Genomic DNA, 22,530 nt, shown 5'->3' on the forward strand with positions numbered 1-22,530 from the left:
GAGCTGCCCAGTTACACGAGTGATTATGCAATCCCCTCTTCTGTTGCATTATGCAACGCTCCGCTAATTTACATGTGCACAGAATGAGAGAGAAGCACAGAATTGTATTCAGACCCATCCATAGGACTGTATGGTCTAACGGAGAAGTAGAGCAAACTGCATCAGGGGGAAGAGATTTTAGAAATAAAACATGTACGTACTCATAACATATGATGCAAAATGACTGTTACCACTCTACCAAATGCATGATGACCCTTATTAACTATCTTTGATAAAGAATGTAAAGATTTTTATTAATCAAGCCCTTTTCTTAGGTTCAAAATAAGTATAGTGCAAAAATATCAAAAAGTGAGGATAGTAATGCAACAAAATAGAATTATGAAATAATGAAGCAATAAATATAGGTAATTCTTTAAGAGCTTTTTTTTAGCTGTCTTATTAAACTAGGATAGGAAACACACACACAGTTAAGCTGAGACGTTGATTTGCAATAATAATAATTTATGTAATACTTCGTAGTTCTTCGTATTACTCTTACTACCTTGTAAGACTTCATAAATCAAACAAATTAATCATTCCAATGAGGGGAAGTTTTTCTTTCCTTCCTGCATGCTTTAAAAATTGGCAGATAAAAAAACACCTGTGTACAAAGATGCGTTGTGGTGTATGGGCTTTATTGGCATACATACATATTCCTTTCGGTCTCTGCACTTTTAGTGGAATATAGAGGTTTAAGCTTGAACCTTGTAATGCAACTTTCACACAGCCATGTATCTGGGATAGTGTCACAAAGCACTAGTTTTACTGCTAAATTCCAGCTGTCTTGCTCTGCCAAGTGGCTTAATAGCCTTTGTGCAGGCAAAGGTATAGAGACCTATGCTGTTTGCAGGTCTAAGGCACTGGTTTTTATTGTCAATCCTCCAAATTCAGATACAGGATTTTAACAAATAAAAACGTTTAACAAATTAAACTACTCTCAGCATCACATTTCACTAGCACACACACACACACACACACAATCACACACGCGCACACACACACACACACACACAAGCACTTTATATGCACCAAGTCATGATGCGTCTAAGCTACTTTAGTTTACAGTGAGGCTAGTCCTGCTGATTTTGAAAGCACAGGTATAGTGTTGTTGCTGGGTCCAAAGTATTGTTTTACCCGGAGAGTTTTGTACATCATTCAAACATGTCATCGTGACTTTGGTTTCAGTTTTCACCATGCTATATTCAGACCAGGTCTCACCTGGGTGCGTTTTTTCTGCGTCACCCTGAATGTTGGGCCGCAGAAAAAAACAAAAACGTTTAACTGATGAGCACCAGAGAGACTTGCCTGAGCATAATATGGGAGCCAGATGAGTTCCAACTCTGGTCAATAACATACTGTACATAGAAGCAAACTTTTTTTGCAGAAAAAAATATCAATTCAGCACTAAGATACAAACAAATTTCAGGCTTGTGATAAACTACAGCCTATAGGGAAGCTAGAGAGAAAGAAAGAGAAGTGCATTGGTCAAGTAGTGGCCTACTGTGGCAGTTCTAAATGGCAACAAAATCAAAATCACTAGTAGCTTTACCCTCTTATCTGCGGTTCTTCAACCAACCTCCTGACCGTAAAGCCTTTGAGGGGGTTGAGAAACACGCGGCACCAGCTGTCCAGAAGTGCGCTCTCTCCATTCACCAGCTGCTCCCTCAATTCCAGGGGATTCCTCGTGTTCCTACCCACACCACCTTCTCAAAAAGTGACTCCAACATTCCAAAAACAGTGACAACTTGACAGATTTGTTTAAGAATAACTGTAAAAATATAAGGATTGTAGTAAAAATAGCCCGGGGCTAGTGTAGGGGCACAGTAACACAATCAAACATGACAGTACTGAACACAAGGGAATCCTATACTCTTTGATAGCCCCTGCATCTAACAAACAACATCACAAACACTAAAAAATTATGTAAAAATGTATAATTAACATAGCAGAGAAACATGGAAAATGTCAGTTAAACAATGAAACACGGCCACAAGGTAAATCAAGTATGGAAGAAGGGTGACGGCGCACATCCTCTTCTTCATTTGCGTCCTCATTTAGGCTTCCTTTGTGCTGCCCTTCATCTTCTCGACTGTTTCCTGTATTAAAATAATGAGAAAAGTTGACAGCCAGATTAGATATATTGTATAATTCAATTCTAAATAAATAATGATATTCTCAAGAGAGAATGTGAACAGTGGCATTATATGCCGACCTTCTGGAGTACAGAGTACATGACCTTGCTGACTCAGCCATGGCCTCAAGCCAGAGCACTATGCTACCTTGTGAGCCTCACACAAACACACACACACACACACACACACACACACACACACACACACACACACACACACACACACACACACACACACACACACACACACACACACACACACACACACACACACACACACACCCACACAGAATGTTTATGTTTTACAAAATGCCGATTTTTCTGGAGAGGGTTTCAAACTATGTTCCAGAACTTAATTCTTGGGCAAGAGAGGATCCAGAACCACAGAAGAGGCTGTGCTATATTGTCCTGTTGGACAATTGCAGTTGTCTGCGAGCAAAAACTATACAGGGATGAAAACCAAAGCAGCAGAACAAAGTATCTTCTTTTTTTATTCTGTGCAACTTTCTTATTGTCAAAACGAGCAACTCAGCCACTATAGCGATTCAGTTTAGAGATTCTAGTGAGAGATTCTCGTCTATGCCAGTGTTGGCTAATGTAGACTACATTAGCTACATCCTAATACTTCAAACTTGAATTCTTCAGCATCAGTTTACACTTTAATTAAATTTCATCATTTGAGGCAATTCATCAGACTTTGCAAAGCAAAAGGGCGTCCAACATTTTTTTTTAATATGCAGTAATACTCCCCAAGACACATAAACTGACTTTGTACAATCCGTGAATTCCCCTTTAAATGTGCAGTAGGTCGCTTGTTAGTCAGTTTTAACTATATAATTTATCTTAGCAGCTTATCCATTTCATAAAATGTTTATATATGTATAATTTGATTTTTATTGACCATCCACATGAAATCTTGAGACATCCATACCCTTCTACAATGTATAAAAACAAGAGTCATCAGGAGATGAGATATTCAGGTGTTGAGTATTGAGTGATCCAGTAATTCAGTGGCAGTGATAACAACTTAATCCCTTCATATCCATACCCTGTAAGCACAATGCTGTGTCTTATATTTCTCTTGAGTTAAGAGCCTACTGTCAATTTGGCCAAGTCAAACTCATTACTATGGAAATGCAGAATAAAATACAATTTGAAGGAAAACTCAAATTAAATGAAAACATTTCAAATGTTTTTTTGAGTTCTGCTCTGGAAATGATAAAGATTGCAATTGGACGGATCGATGCAATGATCACTATATCCTCTCGGGGGTTTATATGCCCAGGGGGATAATAAAAAGGGAAATATTGGTGATCATTTTGTTGCTTTTTTTCGAGCCATAACTTTATATCCAAAGCAATTCTATTGTTTTATTGATCCAATTCAGAAAACATTTCTGTACACAGCTTTTGATTTGTTGTTGCTGTTTCACTTTTCATCCCAAGAGGCATAAAGCTGCTGATACTCACTGAGCTTGGTCACATAAAAATGTACACCTACCAATTCCAATGTGAATTGTATTGTGCTGGCTGGGCAGTTTGATGCAAATGCCATTTGTCCAGAAACATTTAGCAAATAAGTAAGTAAGTAGGCAGACACATGGGTCATAGTTCATCCCAGTGATATTTGAAAGATCATATAACTAAATAGAATCCTATGAATAATGGAGCTTTGAAATGTTGTGACTGTGCCCAGAGCATTTGTCGTTTCCTTTAGAGAAATTCGGGGATGCATATCTGATTTATTTTCTTAATATAGATTTTATTATTAATATAGATCGAACTTTTTAAAATGTTTTAATTATTCCCAGATTGCAAAGACAGACCTGGTGCTTGTTGAGCTCAGCCACACGGAGGTTCCACTCCTCCTCAGTCATCTCAGCCCCGGCATCTGTGGAATCATCCACGGTCGCCATTTTGTCTGGAAAGGTGACAAGAAATGGTCAGAAATTCTCATGGGATATTTGTCTTGATGTGTGAGTTGATTCAAATGATCAAATTAATAAATAGCATGAAAAGGATCTCCAGCACTCTAACTTACCAGTGCAGGTCATAGCAGTGCAGACCCAGTTGCCGCATGCACACACACAGCGGTTACACTCCACCTGGGTCTCGGCACCGTCCTCATATGTCTCATCCTCCAGGGCACATTCTGCAGAAAGACACATGACAAACTACTCAGCCCAAGATCACAGATAACAAACCGCAGCAGAATGAAAACAGCAACAGTTAGCTGCATAAACCAAAATCCACGACCCAGATTTATGTCAGCATTTAAAAATGCCACATCATTTATCCAGCAGCTTAATTTTTAAAGTCACATGGCATGTTTGCTGACTTGTTTTGACCTACTAAGGAAAAGTCAGCAAATCTGCCAACAGTCACGGCAAGGTATGTGTGTGGGAGAAACAATTTTTAACCAACGTTTCCAAAAAACATCCTCATAGCCAAATCTTTGATGATGATTTATAGGTCAGTGGTTATGGCTAGGTTAAGGGTTGATTACGATTAAGTTAGGGTTAGGTTAAGCAGGTTGATGAAGTAGTTGTTGTCCCACAGTGTCTGTGTATCCATGCCTGTGAGTCTCCAGGGTTCAGAGCCCTGTAGTGAATGTTAGTTTTCTCTGTGCCTCTGCATCCAGGTCAAGTCAGACACCTGAGCAGACTGAAGTGACCACCGCAAAGCTGTGACTGTGTCTCAAACTGCTCAGACGGGAGTCATAATTTGAGGCTCATTTCCACAGTTTCACCGGACGCCAGGACCGCCTGACTAAGCGTATGTCAATGCATCCTTGAACTGTATCTAACTTTATGTTGCAGTACGTCAAAGTACAGATAATATCTCGTCAGGCTCACTCTTCTCTGGTGGATTGAAGCCGGGTTTCAGACAGTTAAGGAATTCATCAAAGCTCAGCTTCCAGTCTGCGTTGTCATCAGAAAGCTCGATCAGGGCATCAACACACAGGCTCCTGTGAAGCAGGCACACGCGCACACACAAGCATAAACATCAGCATCTCCATATAATCAGAACAAAACACAAAATAAAAAATTAAGCTCTTGAAAAATAGTATCTTTCATAAAAAAAATTGTATTTCACAGAGCACAGCGTTGGCTCCCACTGGAGGCCTTCGGTTAAGTTTGCATTGGCCCAGATAGGGTTCAATGACACCGTGTGCCTCAAAATAGCATCTCAGGACAAAGATATGGGTCTATCTGTACAAACAATACCACAGAAGAGAATGTTCACATAGTTGGTGGGGAAGTGAAACACTGATTAGACGCAGAGGAATGCAAACAGTAGTTGTTGTTTTTTTACTTCTCCACCCTCCCCCTTCATTCACACTCATGTAAGCATGCAAACCCCCCAACCTGAGCAGCTTGTTGCTCTCCTGGTCGGCGTAAGACTGCAACTCCACCACCGACTCATTGTGCTGGATGAATTTGAGGAGCTCTGAGGAGTCCAGCTGGGAGTCGCCGTTGTCGTAAGACTGCAGACACATGGAGGAACATTTCACATTAATGTAGAGTATAAACATTAAGACTAAAATAAAGATAATGAACTCCACTGTCCGATGCAAACATTACACTATCAAGTGGCCACACTATACTTTCATTGGTTCGTGTCATGTGCACATCTGTACAACAAATATTACATTGAAGGAAATCAGTGGTGTTCCTTATAAGCTGTTTTCAGACATGAGCTGCAGAAGAATGAGTTTGCCTCAATCAGGTGCCTTCACACCAACAGGAATATTTCCGTAAGATTCTATAGGTATAGAGCATGCAGTACACTATAGACAGGTCAGCCAGCTAATTTGCAGTCACTGCCACAAAGCTTATCAAGGGCACGCCGGTTGCCATGACAATCATCCCGTAACGCCAATGTAAAATGATTTAAATTTGGCATGAGCACCTCAAGTTATGGTTTCACTTACAGCTAGTGCTTGTTTTGTAATATTTTCACAGTTGTTTTAGTTGAATTTTAATGTCCATAAGAAATATCAGACTATTTGTGGTTTAAGGAACATAACTTGCAGCTCAATTTGACTGTACATCTTTTACATCTCTGTGCTCACCCTTCTTTCTGGAGCTCTTACAAGAACGGGGCATTTTATTTCTGTCTACTGAGCCTGCTCTTCTGCTTTTATTGTCATTCATGTCCGCTCATAACGTGGCAGGGGCCCTCCTCTGCAGGGTGGGGATCCTCATTAAACTGATATTATAACCATCAGCTGACATGCTTCAACGGTCTGTCACAAGAATGATTAGACACAGTCTGAGTCAGCTTTAAGGGTCCCTTTGGTTTGAAGAGGCCCACATGGATAAATACAGTATGTCAGGGTATTTGTCGAAAATGAATGGTGTGTAGGAGCAACGGTGTGCACTACTAGAGACCAGGGTCCATTTTGGGTTACTGCACCTCTGCAGGGAAAAGGAGCCCACCTTGAAGTATTTGAGCAGGATGTCGGAGAAGTTAGATCCCTTGGCGAACCAGCCATCCGGAACAATCTCCGTCTGCAGCCACTGGATCACACGGCTCCTCAGTTCATTGCGGTCAGCAGCATAGCATACCACTGCAGGGTGGGGACATTTCCATACATCAATAGCATTAATAAATAATCCTAAGAATAAAATCTATCTTGCAAGCAGTTTCACCGCTGACCCCTGTCCATGTGTGAACACGTCGGTATTACAACGTACATTGTGTTCTTTCCATTAGGCCATAAATTACAGTTATGTCACACACACACACTGTCCAATCTTAATATCCACGCCCTAGCATTAACCCATCTGTGAACCATGGCCTGAATTAAAAAAAAAAAAATCCCTGAATTTAAGTGGTTAAAGACAACACCGTAAAAAACACTAATTCAATTTGGATTGTTTTTTTATCTCACAAAATTTGTAAACAATTTAAATCCTCAGAAAGTTAATTAATGTCATATATGTAGTACATGCACACTAACACAAACTCACCTGGGCTGGCAGCTGCCTGCTCCGTTTTCTTCTCTAAAGGTGATTGAAAACAGGGAAAGAATCTAACATCAGAGGCAAATCAATCGAACAGCGTTAACTTAATTCATATTAATGGAGCTTACTGAGCACTTGGCCAAAGGTCTGTAAAGAGGAGAGTGTGAGATATTTTCCTTAACTACCCTTTTTTTCTGCCACAGCGCTGGTCAATGTTCAGACCAGCTGGGACACTAACAGTGACAACACCAACAAGTGTGAGCAGTGAAAGTTCAGTCGAGATAAGACACTAATATTAGATGTATAAATAGATAGGTCAAGGGCAGGAGAGTGAACGTAGCGGCGCGTTCGGGTTCAGTGCAGTGACATGTCGGTGGCCTTATATGGCTTCTTATCAACCCGGTCACCTCACACATATCAGCTCGGTGAATACGGGCTAGGTCCGAGATCAGTTCAATTAACTACACACAGTTATCAGCACTTGCACCATTTGTCAGATGAGGCCAATGCCGTCCGTTAAAGCTAAAGTAAAATATTTGAGCTTCCACGCTGCACTTGACCCCCGACACCTAATAACAGAGAACTTGGGAATATGGATGCACAGATCTGATTCCTTGGTGTCGGTGTCTACACTGACCTTTTTACACTCCAAATAAATACAGGTCAATCAACTGTTTTTCACTTCTAGTAACATTAATCCAGTCTTTGCAGGCAAATAATTTTAATTAGCAACACCCATATGGGTCAACCAATAGAATAGTCAGTTGTGTCTATATGGCTGAATCACCCCATTTCAGTGAAGATTCAAAATCAGAATATAAAAAACATAAACATAAAAGAGGGTGAAAAGTGTTTTCAGTATTTGCCTCGTCCGTCCAAAGGCGGATACAATGATCATCGTTTCTTTTTGTTTTTTCAAAGGACACGAAAAGAAAAGAAAAGTCATGTTTTGTAAAATTGGAAGAATACAGTTTCTAGGAATCTTTTTTGTCGTGCACTCTACTCCTGACTATGAAAACACTTTACGGCCCCTAATAAGAACATATTTATTCATTAATGATAACATTATTATGGCCTTTACCACACTTACAGGTGCAATCTGCTGAGATGATAAAAGTGACCTTGCTGACATTATCATTACAAAGATAACCAAACTTTTAAGTTTGCTTTAAAATCCTTCAAGTGTTTTAAAAAAAAGAGGACATTTTAGCATCTGCATTTTCATGACCACTGGCCAAATATGAGTTACTGAGGAAGATTTGTATGATACAGTTTTGTCCCGTGTGCTGGTAACTGTACCCTGGCAGTGTCCATCGTGGGCCACCTGGATCTTCAAGCCGGTCAGACAAGCGTCTCTGTGGAGCTCACAGTGATTCCTGTAGGTCTTGGCATTGCTGCCACACACTGAACTCTTGTGGGGCTTACAGGTCTGCAAAGAGAGAGAGAAGAGTAAAGCAAAATGAATCTCAAAAAACGTTCCAATTTTCCCATTATCTTATTGCCCCATGTCCTGTGCCACCACTTATCACACAGTTCAATTTAACAAAAAAGGGCAGACGAAGTTGCCCAGGAGATTTTTTTTTAATGCGACAACTGTTGTGTGGCTATTTGATCAATTGCGATTCCCTTGGGGAATATGAAAATATGAACTACTAAAGTCCAATATCCCCTCGGCCTAATGAAGTGTCCTGCTCTGTTGCCTGATGTTCTCTACATAAAAATTGAGATTTATAATTATGTTGACGCCTAATTTACAAGGCGCATATTTCGAAATTATATTCAAATTATCACACAGAAAACCCCTGTCGGTGCATGGAGATCCAGTTGAGGACTACACAATGACTGCACCCTGGGCTCTGCTGACCTGCATGGACATACACCTGACACTCACCTCTATACACAGACAGCTGGGCTCCCCCTTCTCATTGACGGCACACTCTCTGCCGGCCCCACAGAACACATTGGCGCACACTTTGCTTTTGCTCTGCAGCTCCTGCGAGAAAAGAAAAACACATGTTCTAAGAAATAACGTTTGTTTCTACTGGTTTCACACACAGGGCGGCACTGCTGCACTAATATCAATGACCATTTGAAAGCATTAAGTGATGGTGCGCATCACATTTCACAACACATAACAATCACACATTTGCATATGGATCTCAAAAATGACACTTTCACATTAAACTCCATGTGATCAAATTTCATCCTACATGTCATAGACATATATTGTTTCCTGACATGATTAACTTATTATTTAATTTTTTTAACTAAGGTTTTGTTCATAACTCCTGAACTGAAAAGCTTGAGAAAACTTTTATGGACACAATTTAACATTTGGCATGACCCTAAATCTGAAATTCTGTTTGACATAAATTCTTTCCCACTAGATGGTGCTACACCATGAATTTCCACTACATCCAGCAACTTGTTGACTTTAAATGGCTAAAAACTTTGGGGGCATGATTCTGACTCACGCACAATGACCACAATGACCAGTTTCTAGGTGAGTGGGCTTATTCATATTTTGGTGTACACACTTTTATTGAGGTCTCTAAGAGCCATGTCAACGATGGCCATACTCAGCTAAAGCAGTGACAGCTGACCATACTCCACTCTTCCTTAGACAAGGTAATGCTGCACATTAAAAACCTTGAATGATAATAACCGTACGCAGTGTGCGTGTGTCTGTCTGTCTGTCTGTCAGTGTGTGAGTCGGTGTGTGTGTGTGTGTGTGCACCTGGCAATCAGAATAGTTCCTTTCTACATGAAAGCCAAATCTTCATCTTAAAGAAACGTGTTACTTTCATTCTCATGTCTCTAGTGTTTCATTTTTTCAAGTCCATTTAGTCAGTCTCATTTCCGCTTGTTGACATTTTCACGCTTGTGTTTCTTTATCTTTCACTTGTTTGCTGTAGAGGATCTTGCCAAAGAATGAGTTCACTGGAGCAACGAACCAACCAATCACAAAACGCCAAGCGGAGCTCCGAGAGCGGTTATATAGCCGTCATTACCGCCTCCTTTTCTGTGAGCCTTTGTATATGTGTGACTTCGTCTGTGTGTATTTGTGTGTGTGTGTGTGTGTATGTGTGTACAGGGTGATTCCACATCTGGAGTCTGAGCTGTGTTTTCCTTTGGGCCCATTCCCATACCCTGCGAAATCTTTTTCTCCTCCCTGTTTTTCCAGACTCCCCTCCTCCTCCCTAAGCTGCTGTTTCCTGTAAGAGGGAGGCAGAAAGTTGGCCCCTGTTCGTACGACGGCACGTGATTTAGCCTCCAAGCTGCTGTGCCAATTTGTGAGTCCAGGGTCTGGTATGTAGGTTAAAATGAAGGTGGATTCACGTGACTGAGCTCTCACAAGCGAAGGGTGGTAGTCACATGCAAGCATCAGGGTATAGAAGCTTTGACTCAGAACTGGTGAGAGGAGAGGGATTGAAGGTTTCTGTTTCTAATGACACACGCGCGCGCACAGACAAATTTGCACTCCAAAGTTGAGGTCATGGAAAATCTTCAAAGCGATCCCTGTGGCCTTGAGCGTGTTATACAATCCAGTTTGTTAGACACAGATGGGCTAGAGTGGCTTGTTGAAACCTGTAGGAATCTCCAATGAGAACCTGAATAATGGATGGGCTCCTTCCATGTTTCTGGTTTAGATGAAGAGCTCTGTCTGTCCATATCTCTCTTCGAGTACAACCAGCAGAGGATCCCTGACATTGTACCTAATGAATACAGAGGCAGCTGATTTTCTTTTTCTTTTTTTCTTTTTACAGTGGATTGTTGCCATGGTGAGAACATGTACAGGCTCCTGTGACAGGATCACAGAAGTGTCAGTCAAATGAGGCAAACGGAACCGGGTCCCGTAATGAAAACACAGGAGAGCGCGTTGTTCAGATATTTGTGATTGACACAGCAATACAACACAAGACCGTAGGAAACAGCCGACAAAGTGACTGTAATGTGAGCGAAACAACCCTCAAGATGACAGAGAGGAGAGGCTGAGTATCAGAGCTGTGGCCCGTCCACCTTATGAGATCGTAAATCATGTCTGTCTTTAGCCTGGGGCTTTTATTGTTACTATGAAGGGGACCGGGAAGAAATGCACCATCACATGTACCATCACTGAGAACACTCACATGGGGTTTGATCATAATTCAGCGTGCAGCATTTACATTCACGCAATAAAGAGACGGCTCGATATTCATCCCTGAGTGTGACATTATCCAGGTCTCTGATCATCTGTATCTGTACCTCACACTGCTGTGTCCGAACATAGACTAGATATAAAAATGGACGTAGTCACCAGGTCCAGAAAGCGAATGCGATGCTGAAAACCAGCAGAGGATTAATTTAGCTTATCTTAGTTTAGCATAAGGACTGGAAACATGGCTTCGTCAAAAACGAACTAAATCCATCTATCAACACCTCAGGAGTATAACAACTAACAGGTGTCAGAAACATAAAAACATAAAGTTGACATGCTCAAACACATGGAGCACATTGATTCTCCAGAAGCCCATCGCTGAGATGCAGTGCATGTTAACACACTTATCAACCCAATCACCAACAGAGCAGTGATTAGAAAAGTACAAACTCAGCACAAACACAACCAAACACACCCCGCTGTGTGTGTGTCCTACTTTAATGACATCAATTTTTACATTGCAGCCACGAATGCTGCCTCATTTTCCTCCTCTCCATCTGAAACCAATCCCACGAGCCAGAGCTCTGATAAGTGACTGGCGAATCCTAATAGATTTATCAGAGCCTTTCACAAAAAAAGCTGCCTCAAGCATATTACTGACTGCACGAACACACATTGAAAAATACGCCTCATTTTCCTGGCCCCCCTCCCCCCGTTTCAGGCTTTTTGTCAGGATGTTAAAGTTATTTAAAGATTACAGCATTTAAGTGAACTTTTCTCACAAACCACTGTGCATCATTTCCATCCTCACAGCTCAGGTCTAGTGTGTGCTTTAATTTGTGCGGTGCTGTAATTCTCTCCATCTTGTCATCTTATTCCCAGTGCCACCATGCCCTTTTACGGCTGCAAGGCGTGTGCCAGTGAACTGAGACCAGACGACGGAGGGGGAAAAAATAAAAACTGAGATGAGCAGCGAGAAGGAAGAATAAGAGGAGGAAGAGGCCTTGAAGAGGAAGAAGCCTTTTACTGAAATGGAAAAATGACAATAAAGTGAGGAACAGGTAGCTGAGAAGAGGCAGGGATGGGTTCACTAACAGATTAATATATCCCCTGTCACGTGTTTGAATGGCTCCATGCGGAGGTAGAATAGAATTAAAGGTCAATGAATTCTTGCTTCATTTAAAAAGAAAGAAATTAAAAACGTAACGTAGCATTAACCACATTCATTACAGTCGAGCGGGGACAAATCAGCGCACACTTCAGAGACTCATAAAAACACATGACAACATCCATATGAATGTCTTTCTGCTTTTCCTGGAGCCTATCTGCTAAGTGCATATTTTAAGTTTTGTGCATTTGTGTGTTTGTGAGTGCATGTGGGCGATGCTCCATTGATTCTAGCAGACCAATCAATTATTCTCTACTGTGGGTGTCACCACATGACCACCGTGGATCCATACCCACAATGCACTCTGCCCATCATTAGCGTGGAAAACATCGATTAGCACATGGTAAACACCCTGCCATGGCTATGTCCACATAACAAACAAGATAATAGTAATTGCTTGAAAAGGCAATTAAAAAATGAATTCTGTTAATGAGTTATGGAGCAATATGAATGAATGCAGCAAGATCAGCTCAATTAGTGTATCTGGCATAACAAGCTCCATTTAATCCAGTCCAATACAAGAACCCCGCAGCAATTCTTTTACATATTGAGCTTTTCTTCAGACTGTGTTCGAGGGCTGTTGATTCAGCGTTATGCACATTGTGGAGGCAAAAAGGTGAAAGGTGGTTCAGGTTGAGCTGCATCGACATCCCTACAACAGTTTCATCAAGAACCGAATGTGATAAATTTCATATAGGATTTATAGGTTTTTGTGTTGGGTTTATTAGATGTGTCTAAGCTCACAGTAAAAATATTTTTGTTCCCCCTTCCCCTAAGGGACAGTGAGCCTGGTGTGTGTTTTCATGAATAAAATATTGTGATATTTGACAACTTGAAAGACAATATATCCCAGGAGGGTGGAAGGAGATGGACGATGATATTTCAATTCATTCTAGTCGCCAGCATACATCTACTGTTTGTGCAACCCAAGAAAAAAGGCTCTGAGTGTTATTCTCAAACCTTCTCCTCCCTCGAATTTGTCGCAGCAAAAGACTATAAATCTGACTAAAAAATGACAATCTGAAGGCGGTTAATTGTGTTTTAATTTTTTATGACTGCATAAAAAAACTGCCAAAACAAAGAGTAAAGGATGATTATGAGAGTTAGAAAAATCCGCTGGCAACAGACCCCACCCTCAAAGCCCAGGGTTATTCATCAAAGACACTTTATTTCAAAATCATTTGGGGGCTATAACAGCGATGCAGACATGAACAGATGAAGAAGTCAAGTCAAGGCAGGCATTGAAGCTCCCAGCTGGTGCCTGAAGGCATCAATCTGTCTCCATTTACAGTTTGTAGTTGACATTTAGAATCAGAAAGATTTCAACTCAAACTGATTCTGAATGACAATACTGAAACCTGGTCGTCTTTACAACTGTTGGGACACCACGAGCACCGGACATGCCTTCTGTCTGTACAACAACCCAAAGAGCTGAACAACGAAATGTAGCAGATAAATACTTTATTAATCCAGAGGAAAATGTAGGCATCAAGAAGCTTATCTGACAGTTAGAAAGAAACGGAGCACACAAGACGCACTCCTTACCGGCGTCTTGCTACAGCAGCTTTTACGACAGTGAGGCAACAATAATATCGCATGGAACCGCTAGAGGGAAAGACATTTTTCTGTTTTCCCTGTAGAGCAAAACAACACTGATGATGCTTGTGTCCTACCTACAGTGACTCCTTCCCTTGCATCATTTAGTTGGACCACCGCAACCGAGACAAATGCACACACAGCAAGGCACACTCACCTCCACAACCTTGAGGTGCAAGCCCGTGTTTTACAAGTACGTTTTAATGACAGTGGGGTGAAATACTGGAAGAGACACAAGAGGCAGAATCAAGAGAATGAGAAGGTTGGAGGGGAGGAGGAGGGGGGGGTTACATTCCTGAGCTGTGTGTGCCTCAGCCGGGGTCCAACAGAGTTCGTCTTGAGCCAAAATGTTCTCAGTATCTAGGCCACAGAGTCAGCCCCGCTCTCCCCCTTCTCCTGCAATTCCCTCTCCAGCGCGTTGTCTCTCCGGCCCTAGATTGTCCAACACTCTTCAGCATCATTAAATGTGGACTCCATGCCAGGAGCGAAGAGGACGGGGCGGGGGGGCACCAACTGTAACGGCCCAGCCTCAGCAGAGGAGAAGTGGAGCCCAGCCAAAGAGGAATAAGAACCACTCTTACTCCACATACACTGCGAGTTAACTATGATCCAGTTTCCTCCAACAATGTGAGCTCGTGGCGGGATACACAGCACCGGGGGAGAAACATCACACAGACCGTCATCAGCTCCAGTTTTGAGTCATTACAGAAAGATGTGGCTGTTTGCCCTCAATAATTCAAGTTCCTTCCGTTATTCTAACCCTCTCGTCTTTTTCCTTCTTTCCAAATCGATTCAACTGTGTCTTCTTCATACATATCAAATCAGGTTCAGTCTCATTTCTTCTGTGCTCGACAGCCTCTAGAGATCAGACGTACAGTAACGCACTACACACATTCAGCCCCCACCCCACCCAAAAAGAGAACACAATCTCCTGACGTGCTTCCTTAGAGCCGAAACGCCTGGTTGGTTTTTCCATGGATTTATACGACAGCGAGCTGATAGTGGAACTGGCAGGATGTGTCCTTGGAATAATGAGGCCAAAGTAAGACTCATTTGAGTGTGTTATAAAAAGGTATGGGCGCTGTGTCGAGGGCTCATCGGTTGGTCGCAAACAGGACTGAAATTAAAACCTGCGGAAAACAAGGGGACCCTGGTTAACGACCAGTTAACACTGAACCCCCTGTTCCTCCTCTCCCTGTGTCTTATTCAGTGCGAAAGGAATGCACCAACAGACGGGATGATGTCACCCCGGTCTGCAGCCTCTTATTTTACACCCACCGGCCTCCTCGGAGAGCTGAAATGTAGCAACAACACCCTAAGAAGGGGACAAGAAGACAAAAAACAAAGGGGAAGAAAGACAGAAGAAGCCGAATGACATGAAAAAAGACTAAACAGAAAAGGACAGAGGGAGGAAGAGAGAGAAAAACAGAGAAAGTAAGAGAGAGGGAGAATGAGACGAAAGAAAAGCAGGAAATAAAAGCCAGGGTCTGAGCGGAGCCACATCTGTTCGCAGTTAAAACGTCACCAGACAACATTAAATGCTATGAACACAGCACCACCCCCGGCCTCCCCTCCCCTGTTCACCCTGTTGTCGCACAGCCTGGGACAAAGCTGTCCCCTGTCCCCCACCACCTGACCCACGTCAATCCCACGGAAGATTTGTCCCACGTCTATCCGTCCAATCCTCTGCTCTACATTCCTCTTTCCTTTCCTGTATTTTTGTCTCCCATCCAACCGAAGATTTCTCTCCTTCTGCCTCTGCCTCTTGACCCCATGACCTTGATGTTGCCCCTTAAATTTGTCCTTTGCTAACTTTCTCTCTCCTGTCTCCCACCCCTGCTTTGTTCCGGGCATTCTTCCTCTGCCAGAGGGGAGAGGAGGGAGGAAGAGAAGGAAAGGAGGGAGGGAGGGCCCGTTCTGAGCTCAGGCCAGGGGAGCGTCTAGATTCCCTGCCCTCTTCTCTGTTCCCTCTTTGAGGCCAGTATTGGGGCAAACGGCTGGAGCGTGTTTGTCGAAGGAAAAGACCCATTTACAGAGAGCAGGATGTGACCCCAGCCAACTTTAAAATATGTTGAACTACAGTACTCACATGCAAGTTTCCACAACTGTGATCGTCTCTAGATACAGTAGGTTACTGTGGTGATACACGCACTTAATTTGATAAGCACAAGTGCTCCTCACAGTTCACAGAGAAACAGTATGAAATAAGTCAGGGTTAGATCAAAGCTAGAAAGATTACTTATTATTCAATGATAAATAATGATAATCACTTTCAGCAATTTTTCAGGCAAAAACTCGAAATATGCTATTATATATACTATAATATACTATTTCCAGCTTCTCCAGACTTCCTGCTTTTCTTTGTCCTATATAACAATAACTTGAATACGCTTTGACTGCTGGTCAGATAAAATAAGAAATAAGTCCCATGAGGACATACATATTTGAGACACACAACGGCCAACGTCCCACACAAATCAGTGCAACGTGTTTTATAGGGAACACACAGGCTTATGAAGTTGACAGTTGAAGACTGGAAAAACACAGTCTGCTCTGATTAAACACATAGATGTTAAGAGTCAGGCTTTGGTGTGAACAGAATGAATCCATGGATGCAACCTGCCTTGTGTCAACAGTCCATGCTGTTGGTGTTGGTATAATGGTGTGGGCAATACTCAATACCCTTCACACCAAATGCAGCTTATCCCAGTATTGCTGCTGACCACGTGAATGAATCCCTTTATAGACACAATGGAAATGCACCATGTCACAAAGCATAAGTGGTCTCAAACTGGTTTAATTGATTCGTTCATTGAAGTCCCCAGTCACTAGATCTGAATCCAGTTAGAAAGACTTTAAGATGTGGGAGAATGGACGATTGGCAGCAACAATGTGCAGACGTCAAATCTGCAGAAATGGTGTGATGCAGACATGTCAACGTGAAGCAGCGTCTCAAAGAAATGTTGGCATGAAGAATTGATGCTGTGACACCAAAGGGAGGAACACATGTATATTCAAATATCACATAGGACCAACAGAAGCAGCAAATCCGAACGAAACAGAGGCTGAAACAAGTACGTGTTCGGCATTTGAGCTAAAAAGCAAAATAGTTGCTGATCATATTTCGGTGAACTGACTAATCAGCTAATTGTTTTAGCTCTGACTGAATAGACGGCCAGCATCACTGAAACGCTCACAATTTGAAACTGTAGATCGAGTGCAGCCAAGTTGTTTTAATCCTGTAAAAAAAAGAGGAAATAAAATCTGTTCTATTGCCCGCACTGCTGGGTGGATAATACAACACACTGGTGCTCCGCGCTAAATATAAAATACATTTTTGTTGCACTTTGTTTACGAAAATTTGTTACATGACCTACTTTAGATTTACAGCAATAACAAATGAGCGACTTCAAAGATACAGATGCCGTCGAGGCCTTCCGCTTAACAGTAGAAGGATTTTATAATGCCGACCACAGGGCACATTTGTTGCCAGTTAATCACTCAACCCACCGTGACCTCTTGTACACCTCAGCAAACTGCATTACACATGCACGAGCTGATCTCAAGGTGCATCCTCGACACAGGCGGCTGGACACAGGACGATCTCTGGTGGACGGGTGGCGTAAACTCTCCCTGTCAGTTAACCTCGTCAGAAGACTCTGTGATACATTAAGGTCACTTTGACAAAAGTAAATTGACCTTTTCCTTGGAATTCAAACCATTTTTCCCCCAACACACACTAATGACGTTGATTCATCGCCTCCGACAGTGAGCAGGAAGGAGGAGAACAATGGGGGATTTTTGGCCCTTCACAACCTGCATTCAGTAAAACTACGTCTTAGCTTTAAAAAGCATCACTGCTGCTACGTTTTGCGCCTGTCAGCCGCATTCCCCTATCATCAGTCATTACTCGACTTCCAGAGGTGCAGGCAAAGCATTTTAAACACACACTCTCAGTCACCGTTACACCTCGTCGTCGGTCCAGGGAAAAGAAATGCCTGCTCTAACTTTTCACCATTGCTGTTTCTCTGAATTAGTATTTTCTAAACATCTGACTGTAGAGTACACCTGCATGCACATTCCCAGTGTACACGAATAATCACGTGATATGCGTTTTCAGGTGTGTTAATATGGACCACAGACTGGATATAAAAATGGACATATAGACTCCGGGTCCTGAAAGTGAAGCCAATGCGGAAGTGCCTAAAACCTGTTTGGAAGTCCAAGAGAAAATGACCCTATACTTCTCACTTGATTTATAACATCAGTATACATTTTCCCAAGGAGTTTGTGTTGTCAATCAACAGTTTCAAGTCTTCTTCAATACAGCGTGACATTTTTCTAAATTATGGTCCCATTTAGAGTCGAATAGACGATAAAGCACAGTATGCAATGGGGCTTTGATGACGTCCCGTGGGTGCAGGTCACTTCTTGTCTCTAAATATGGTTACTTCTGATTTCAAATAACCAAGATGGACGAAATGCTGAACTCAAGGCTTCAAAGCAGCAATTCACAAACCAGTGGATGACTTCACGGTGGGTTGACACTTGGTATGAACGGAGATGACTTCCGATGCGGTGCAAAATCGCTCGTCTGGACTTTAATTGTTTTCGTTTTTAAACGAAAGCTTAATAGCATTTATGGACAGCCTGAGAGAACTCAGTTCAGCCAGGCTATCCAGATGTTTTCAACCCCCAAACTTCAAGTGTGCATGTCGGCACATATTAATTATCTCTCACTCGCAAAATACCCTCCGAGTAGAGTTTAGTACTTCTCTTCGTCACTTGTGTGTGTGCGTGCGCGCGTGTTAATTTATGTGTGTAGTGCCTTCAAGTGCAGGGTGCCGGTAATGATAAGATACCAGTACAGCTGGAAAGCTAAATGAGGACTCCTTTTAAGCAAAGCCACGAGTGAAGAAAACACACTGCAGGGACATGAAACACAGCGCACCCTCTCCAAGCCAAGTCTTACCTCAACCCCAGTCTCCCCTGCTATAATTGCATGACTGTGGCTCCACGTCTTCTCTGTTTTTTTTTTACATCACTCTATCCCACCACCCTGTGCAATCCGTGCGCAGGATCCATGACTGGAGGGTGAGCTACAGTAATTAGAGCAGGCTGATACAGACAGAGGACACAGCGTCGTCCCCCCTCACGCTCATGTTCCCTCCACCTGGGCAGATATTTTTAGCCCACCTTGGATGAGAGGGAACGGGAATCAACATGGCGACGCGACGGGTCGCCTGCGTGGCGGCGACTCAATCGGGGTCTGCTGCACATCTAAGGCCTCGACGAGAGAGCCAACGGCATCTTCTCATTTGCAGCCCGTGTCCTTTATCCTCTCAAGTCTGGCACTGTCTCAGCAGAGATGAGAGCTGGTGGCGATAACTAATTTAACCACCGTGTAATTCCACCCTGTCGCTGCAGATGACGCAGGATAATAGAGTAAACACTGCACGCTACGAAAACAGAGATAAACACCATTCTCTCTTTGTTTATATGCGAGTGCGTGTGCATATGTCCTCTGAGGCTGCAAACTCTCATGACTTTTCACTGTGCCTGCATCTCGGCCTCCTCTGCATATCGAGCAGAGTGCAAAAAACATCTGACATTTTGTTCACAAGATGCATATCTCGTTGCCAGCCTGCGCACACACACACACACACACACACACACACACAAGGGTGTTCCACAAAGTCTTGACCCCGGCACACCCCTGCCACACTACATCTCCGAGTTGCTTATCTTCAAGCACTGCAATTTCTCGCCTCAGGGAGCACACAGGCATTCTGCTTCATAATAAATCAGGAGTCCGCGTCCAGATTTTAATGCGCGTACACGCATACCAGAAAATGAAAAAAACAGCCTCATCAGATCCACTCCTGCGAGGGGCTTTGCGCCAACTTGTTGACCTCCTTTAGACAGCTCGCTGGTATGCCACTTCCCAGCCCTGACAGCCAACAGGACATATATTATCAGGATAATTACCTTTGGAGAATAGATGCCGTCCTAATGCCTCCCCATTAACTCCATGGGTACACTCAGCAGACTCGGCTCTGCGCTGCGTATTCACCATGCCATACCTAGCAGATCACGGCCACGAATCCAATAAAGATGCACACAACAGCACATTGTCCAGCCAGCATCGGTAGGGCCAGCAGTGTGAGGTCAGCTGACTGGGGGGGGGGGCCTTGCATGTCAGGCTGAGAGTGATGCCGGGGCAGTTGAGACGCTAAAGGCCATCTGCGTGAAGCTGTAAAGATAGACGGAGCTACCGTAACAGTTTAAGTGTTTGAAAAAGCTATCCTCTAATTAGGCTACGGCAAATCTGGAAAGAAGAAAAAAATGAAAGGCAGTCAGTTCCCTGTTTATGTCCTCAGTGTGGAACTGTTGTGCGGGTCAACAGAGGAGTCAACACGAAGCCAGGTGTTCAACAGCTGTGTCCGGTGAGGTCAGGACCATCAAACACCAGCTGCTGTGCTTGTCCTTCTGCTTCTTGCGGGACATTTTGAGGCAAAACGCTGACTGAGATAATGAAAAGAGCGACGGCACTCTGGCGTCTGTTCACCCAGTTTCCAGTCTTGATGCTGAGCTGATCTCACTGGCCGATGGCTGTACTTTTTGGATTGTTTTACATTCATGAGACTGGTATCGATCTTCTCATTCAGGCCGCACACACACAGCGAATGAACAAATTCCCCAACATGTCAAACCATCGCTGCGCTGAAGTGCTGAGACTTTATTTATTGTCTCTTTGTGTTTCAGTGGGTCATCCCTGCAACACCATCAAGAGATCCAGCTGATCTAACAGCACATTATCTCAGTGTGTACTCAGAGGCCGGACTACTTAGTGATGCAGTGCGACACCCATAAGGTGAGTATTCTCACCACCCCTGAGTACACAGGCAAACACACACGCTCCCTCACGGACTGACCACCCCACACTATATATGTTTGTGTTTGCAGGCGATTAGAGGACAGCTGCCACGCAGTTGGCGGCGCGCTTTGCACCGAAGCATGCCACACTGTCGACGACCAGGGCCGCCGAACCCCGAGGCGAGAGAGGGGCTTGTGGGATACAAACACTATCCCTCCCTTCTTTTTCTTTTCACAGCTGTCCATCAGTCACCCCTTTGTCACTCTTGCTGTGCCGTTAAGTCCTCAACTCCACAAAAACAAAACAAAACTGAGACCAGGAGGACTATTTCTGTGTGCGTGTGTGTGTGTGTGTGTGTGTGTGTGTGTGTGTGTGTGTGTGTGTGTGTGGGTGGGTGGGTGTGTGTGGTCCAGCAGGATGCAAGTGTTGGGTTTAAGCCTGCAAACAACAAAATATGTACACACATGCCTACATCCAGTGCCTCAAATGTGCAATGATTTTTTTTTCTTCAGGAATGAGCATGAGGTCCCTGTGGAAACAGAACTCTCCCACTGGCAATTTCGTCGAGCTGAGAGCTTTATTGTCTCATAATGAAGCTCATAATTGTGTGGCGTGCCAACAATAATGGCATAATTGCTTCTCCTAGAGAAGATGAATGCCCTGACAAGCCATACGGACCAGGACCAGTCCTGGAAACTCAGCTGTAACGGCACCGCGTTGAGTCGGATGATGGACTGACTGATTCCAGATGTGTTCGAGCTGGTTCTTAGCTTTGTCAACAACAACAAAAAACAACAAAAACAGCCGCTGCGCGCTGTGCGTAATGTAACTCCAGACGCACGGCGCCGCGTTTGAGTAGGAAAGTGAGGCAAAAAGGTTTGGTGCCAAATTGTCAACAGCCACAATGTTTTTGAGCAGAAAACTGACCTCGGCGCTACAGAGGGCCACGGACAGCAGCAGGAGCACGGCGCCACCTCGCAACATCTGGACCGGGGAGAAAAGAAACGAAAGAGACAAAGTGAGATTCAGTAACGACGGAGCGAACATCTCCATCCGCTTCCACGCCGGTTCCTCAATCGGTTGACACAAACAAACTTGTGGGAAATCGCACTTTCCGCGTTCTACGTTACCTTTTCTTTCTTTGTGTCAAAGAATTCCCCAAATTCTGCTCGGAGGGTGGGAGCTGCTCTGGATGTTCGTCGGGACGGGAGTCGAGCAAGGAGGTCCGCGATTTCAAGAAATTTGAGGAGCGCTGAGGAATTCGTGCCAGTCCGTCAGCATCCCCTCCTCCTCCTCCTCCTCCTCCTCCCTCCTCTCTCACCGCCGCGGCCAATGAAAACGTCTGGAGTCCTCCGAGGACGTTTACAGAGAGGAGTAGAGGAGGGGGAGGGACCAGGGAAAGTGTGTGTGTGTGTGTGTGTGTGTGCCATCACAGGCTGCTAAAAAATTACCTTCATCCATTACTAGATGTTTTTTCCCAATTCATTTTTCCAAGAAATGCTGCCCGGTGTTGTTGCCCTGGATACCGCACCAGCATCCACTCTGACACAAGATCATTTGGCCTGCCTCCAGTAATCGTATTCGCCATTATTATTATGATTATTATTTATCA

At 43.5% G+C, this 22,530-nt stretch overlaps 1 protein-coding gene and 1 long non-coding RNA gene across 4 annotated transcripts; one reads left to right on the plus strand and one right to left on the minus strand.

The window, feature by feature from the left end:
* Positions 1-655: 655 nt before the first annotated feature.
* LOC118320618 (follistatin-related protein 1) lies at positions 656-22,210 on the minus strand. The gene is made up of 11 exons (XM_035651607.1): positions 22,049-22,210; positions 21,846-21,902; positions 9,031-9,132; positions 8,439-8,568; positions 7,146-7,178; positions 6,612-6,742; positions 5,538-5,656; positions 5,025-5,137; positions 4,211-4,321; positions 3,996-4,090; positions 656-2,135 (listed from the first exon to the last, which is right to left on the minus strand). Exons 2-11 carry the CDS (start codon positions 21,900-21,902, stop codon positions 2,094-2,096), a joined length of 933 nt encoding a protein of 310 aa, XP_035507500.1. The 5' UTR covers positions 22,049-22,210; the 3' UTR covers positions 656-2,093.
* LOC118320619 lies at positions 9,564-13,433 on the plus strand. 3 transcript variants are annotated; one of them, XR_004796366.2, is made up of 4 exons: positions 9,564-9,642; positions 10,055-10,163; positions 10,324-10,448; positions 12,160-13,433. It is a non-coding gene; the product is annotated as an uncharacterized LOC118320619 (long non-coding RNA). The 3 variants fall into 3 exon arrangements; XR_004796367.2 differs by having other exon boundaries at positions 9,570-9,767; XR_007032096.1 differs by having other exon boundaries at positions 9,570-9,767; positions 10,324-10,432.
* Positions 22,211-22,530: the final 320 nt, after the last annotated feature.

The sequence above is a fragment of the Scophthalmus maximus genome, chromosome 14, assembly GCF_022379125.1.
Source record: "Scophthalmus maximus strain ysfricsl-2021 chromosome 14, ASM2237912v1, whole genome shotgun sequence".
Classification (NCBI taxonomy): Eukaryota; Metazoa; Chordata; class Actinopteri; order Pleuronectiformes; family Scophthalmidae; genus Scophthalmus; species Scophthalmus maximus.

Excerpts from the sequence above, each read along its gene's own strand:
- LOC118320618 (XM_035651607.1), bottom strand. The coding sequence starts at position 21,902 with ATGTTGCGAGGTGGCGCCGTGCTCCTGCTGCTGTCCGTGGCCCTCTGT. Across the intron at positions 9,133-21,845 it reads TGGCCCTCTGTAGCGCCGAG|GAGCTGCAGAGCAAAAGCAA; the intron begins GTCAGTTTTCTG and ends CTTTTCTCGCAG. Across the intron at positions 8,569-9,030 it reads CCAGCTGTCTGTGTATAGAG|ACCTGTAAGCCCCACAAGAG; the intron begins GTGAGTGTCAGG and ends CTCTCTTTGCAG.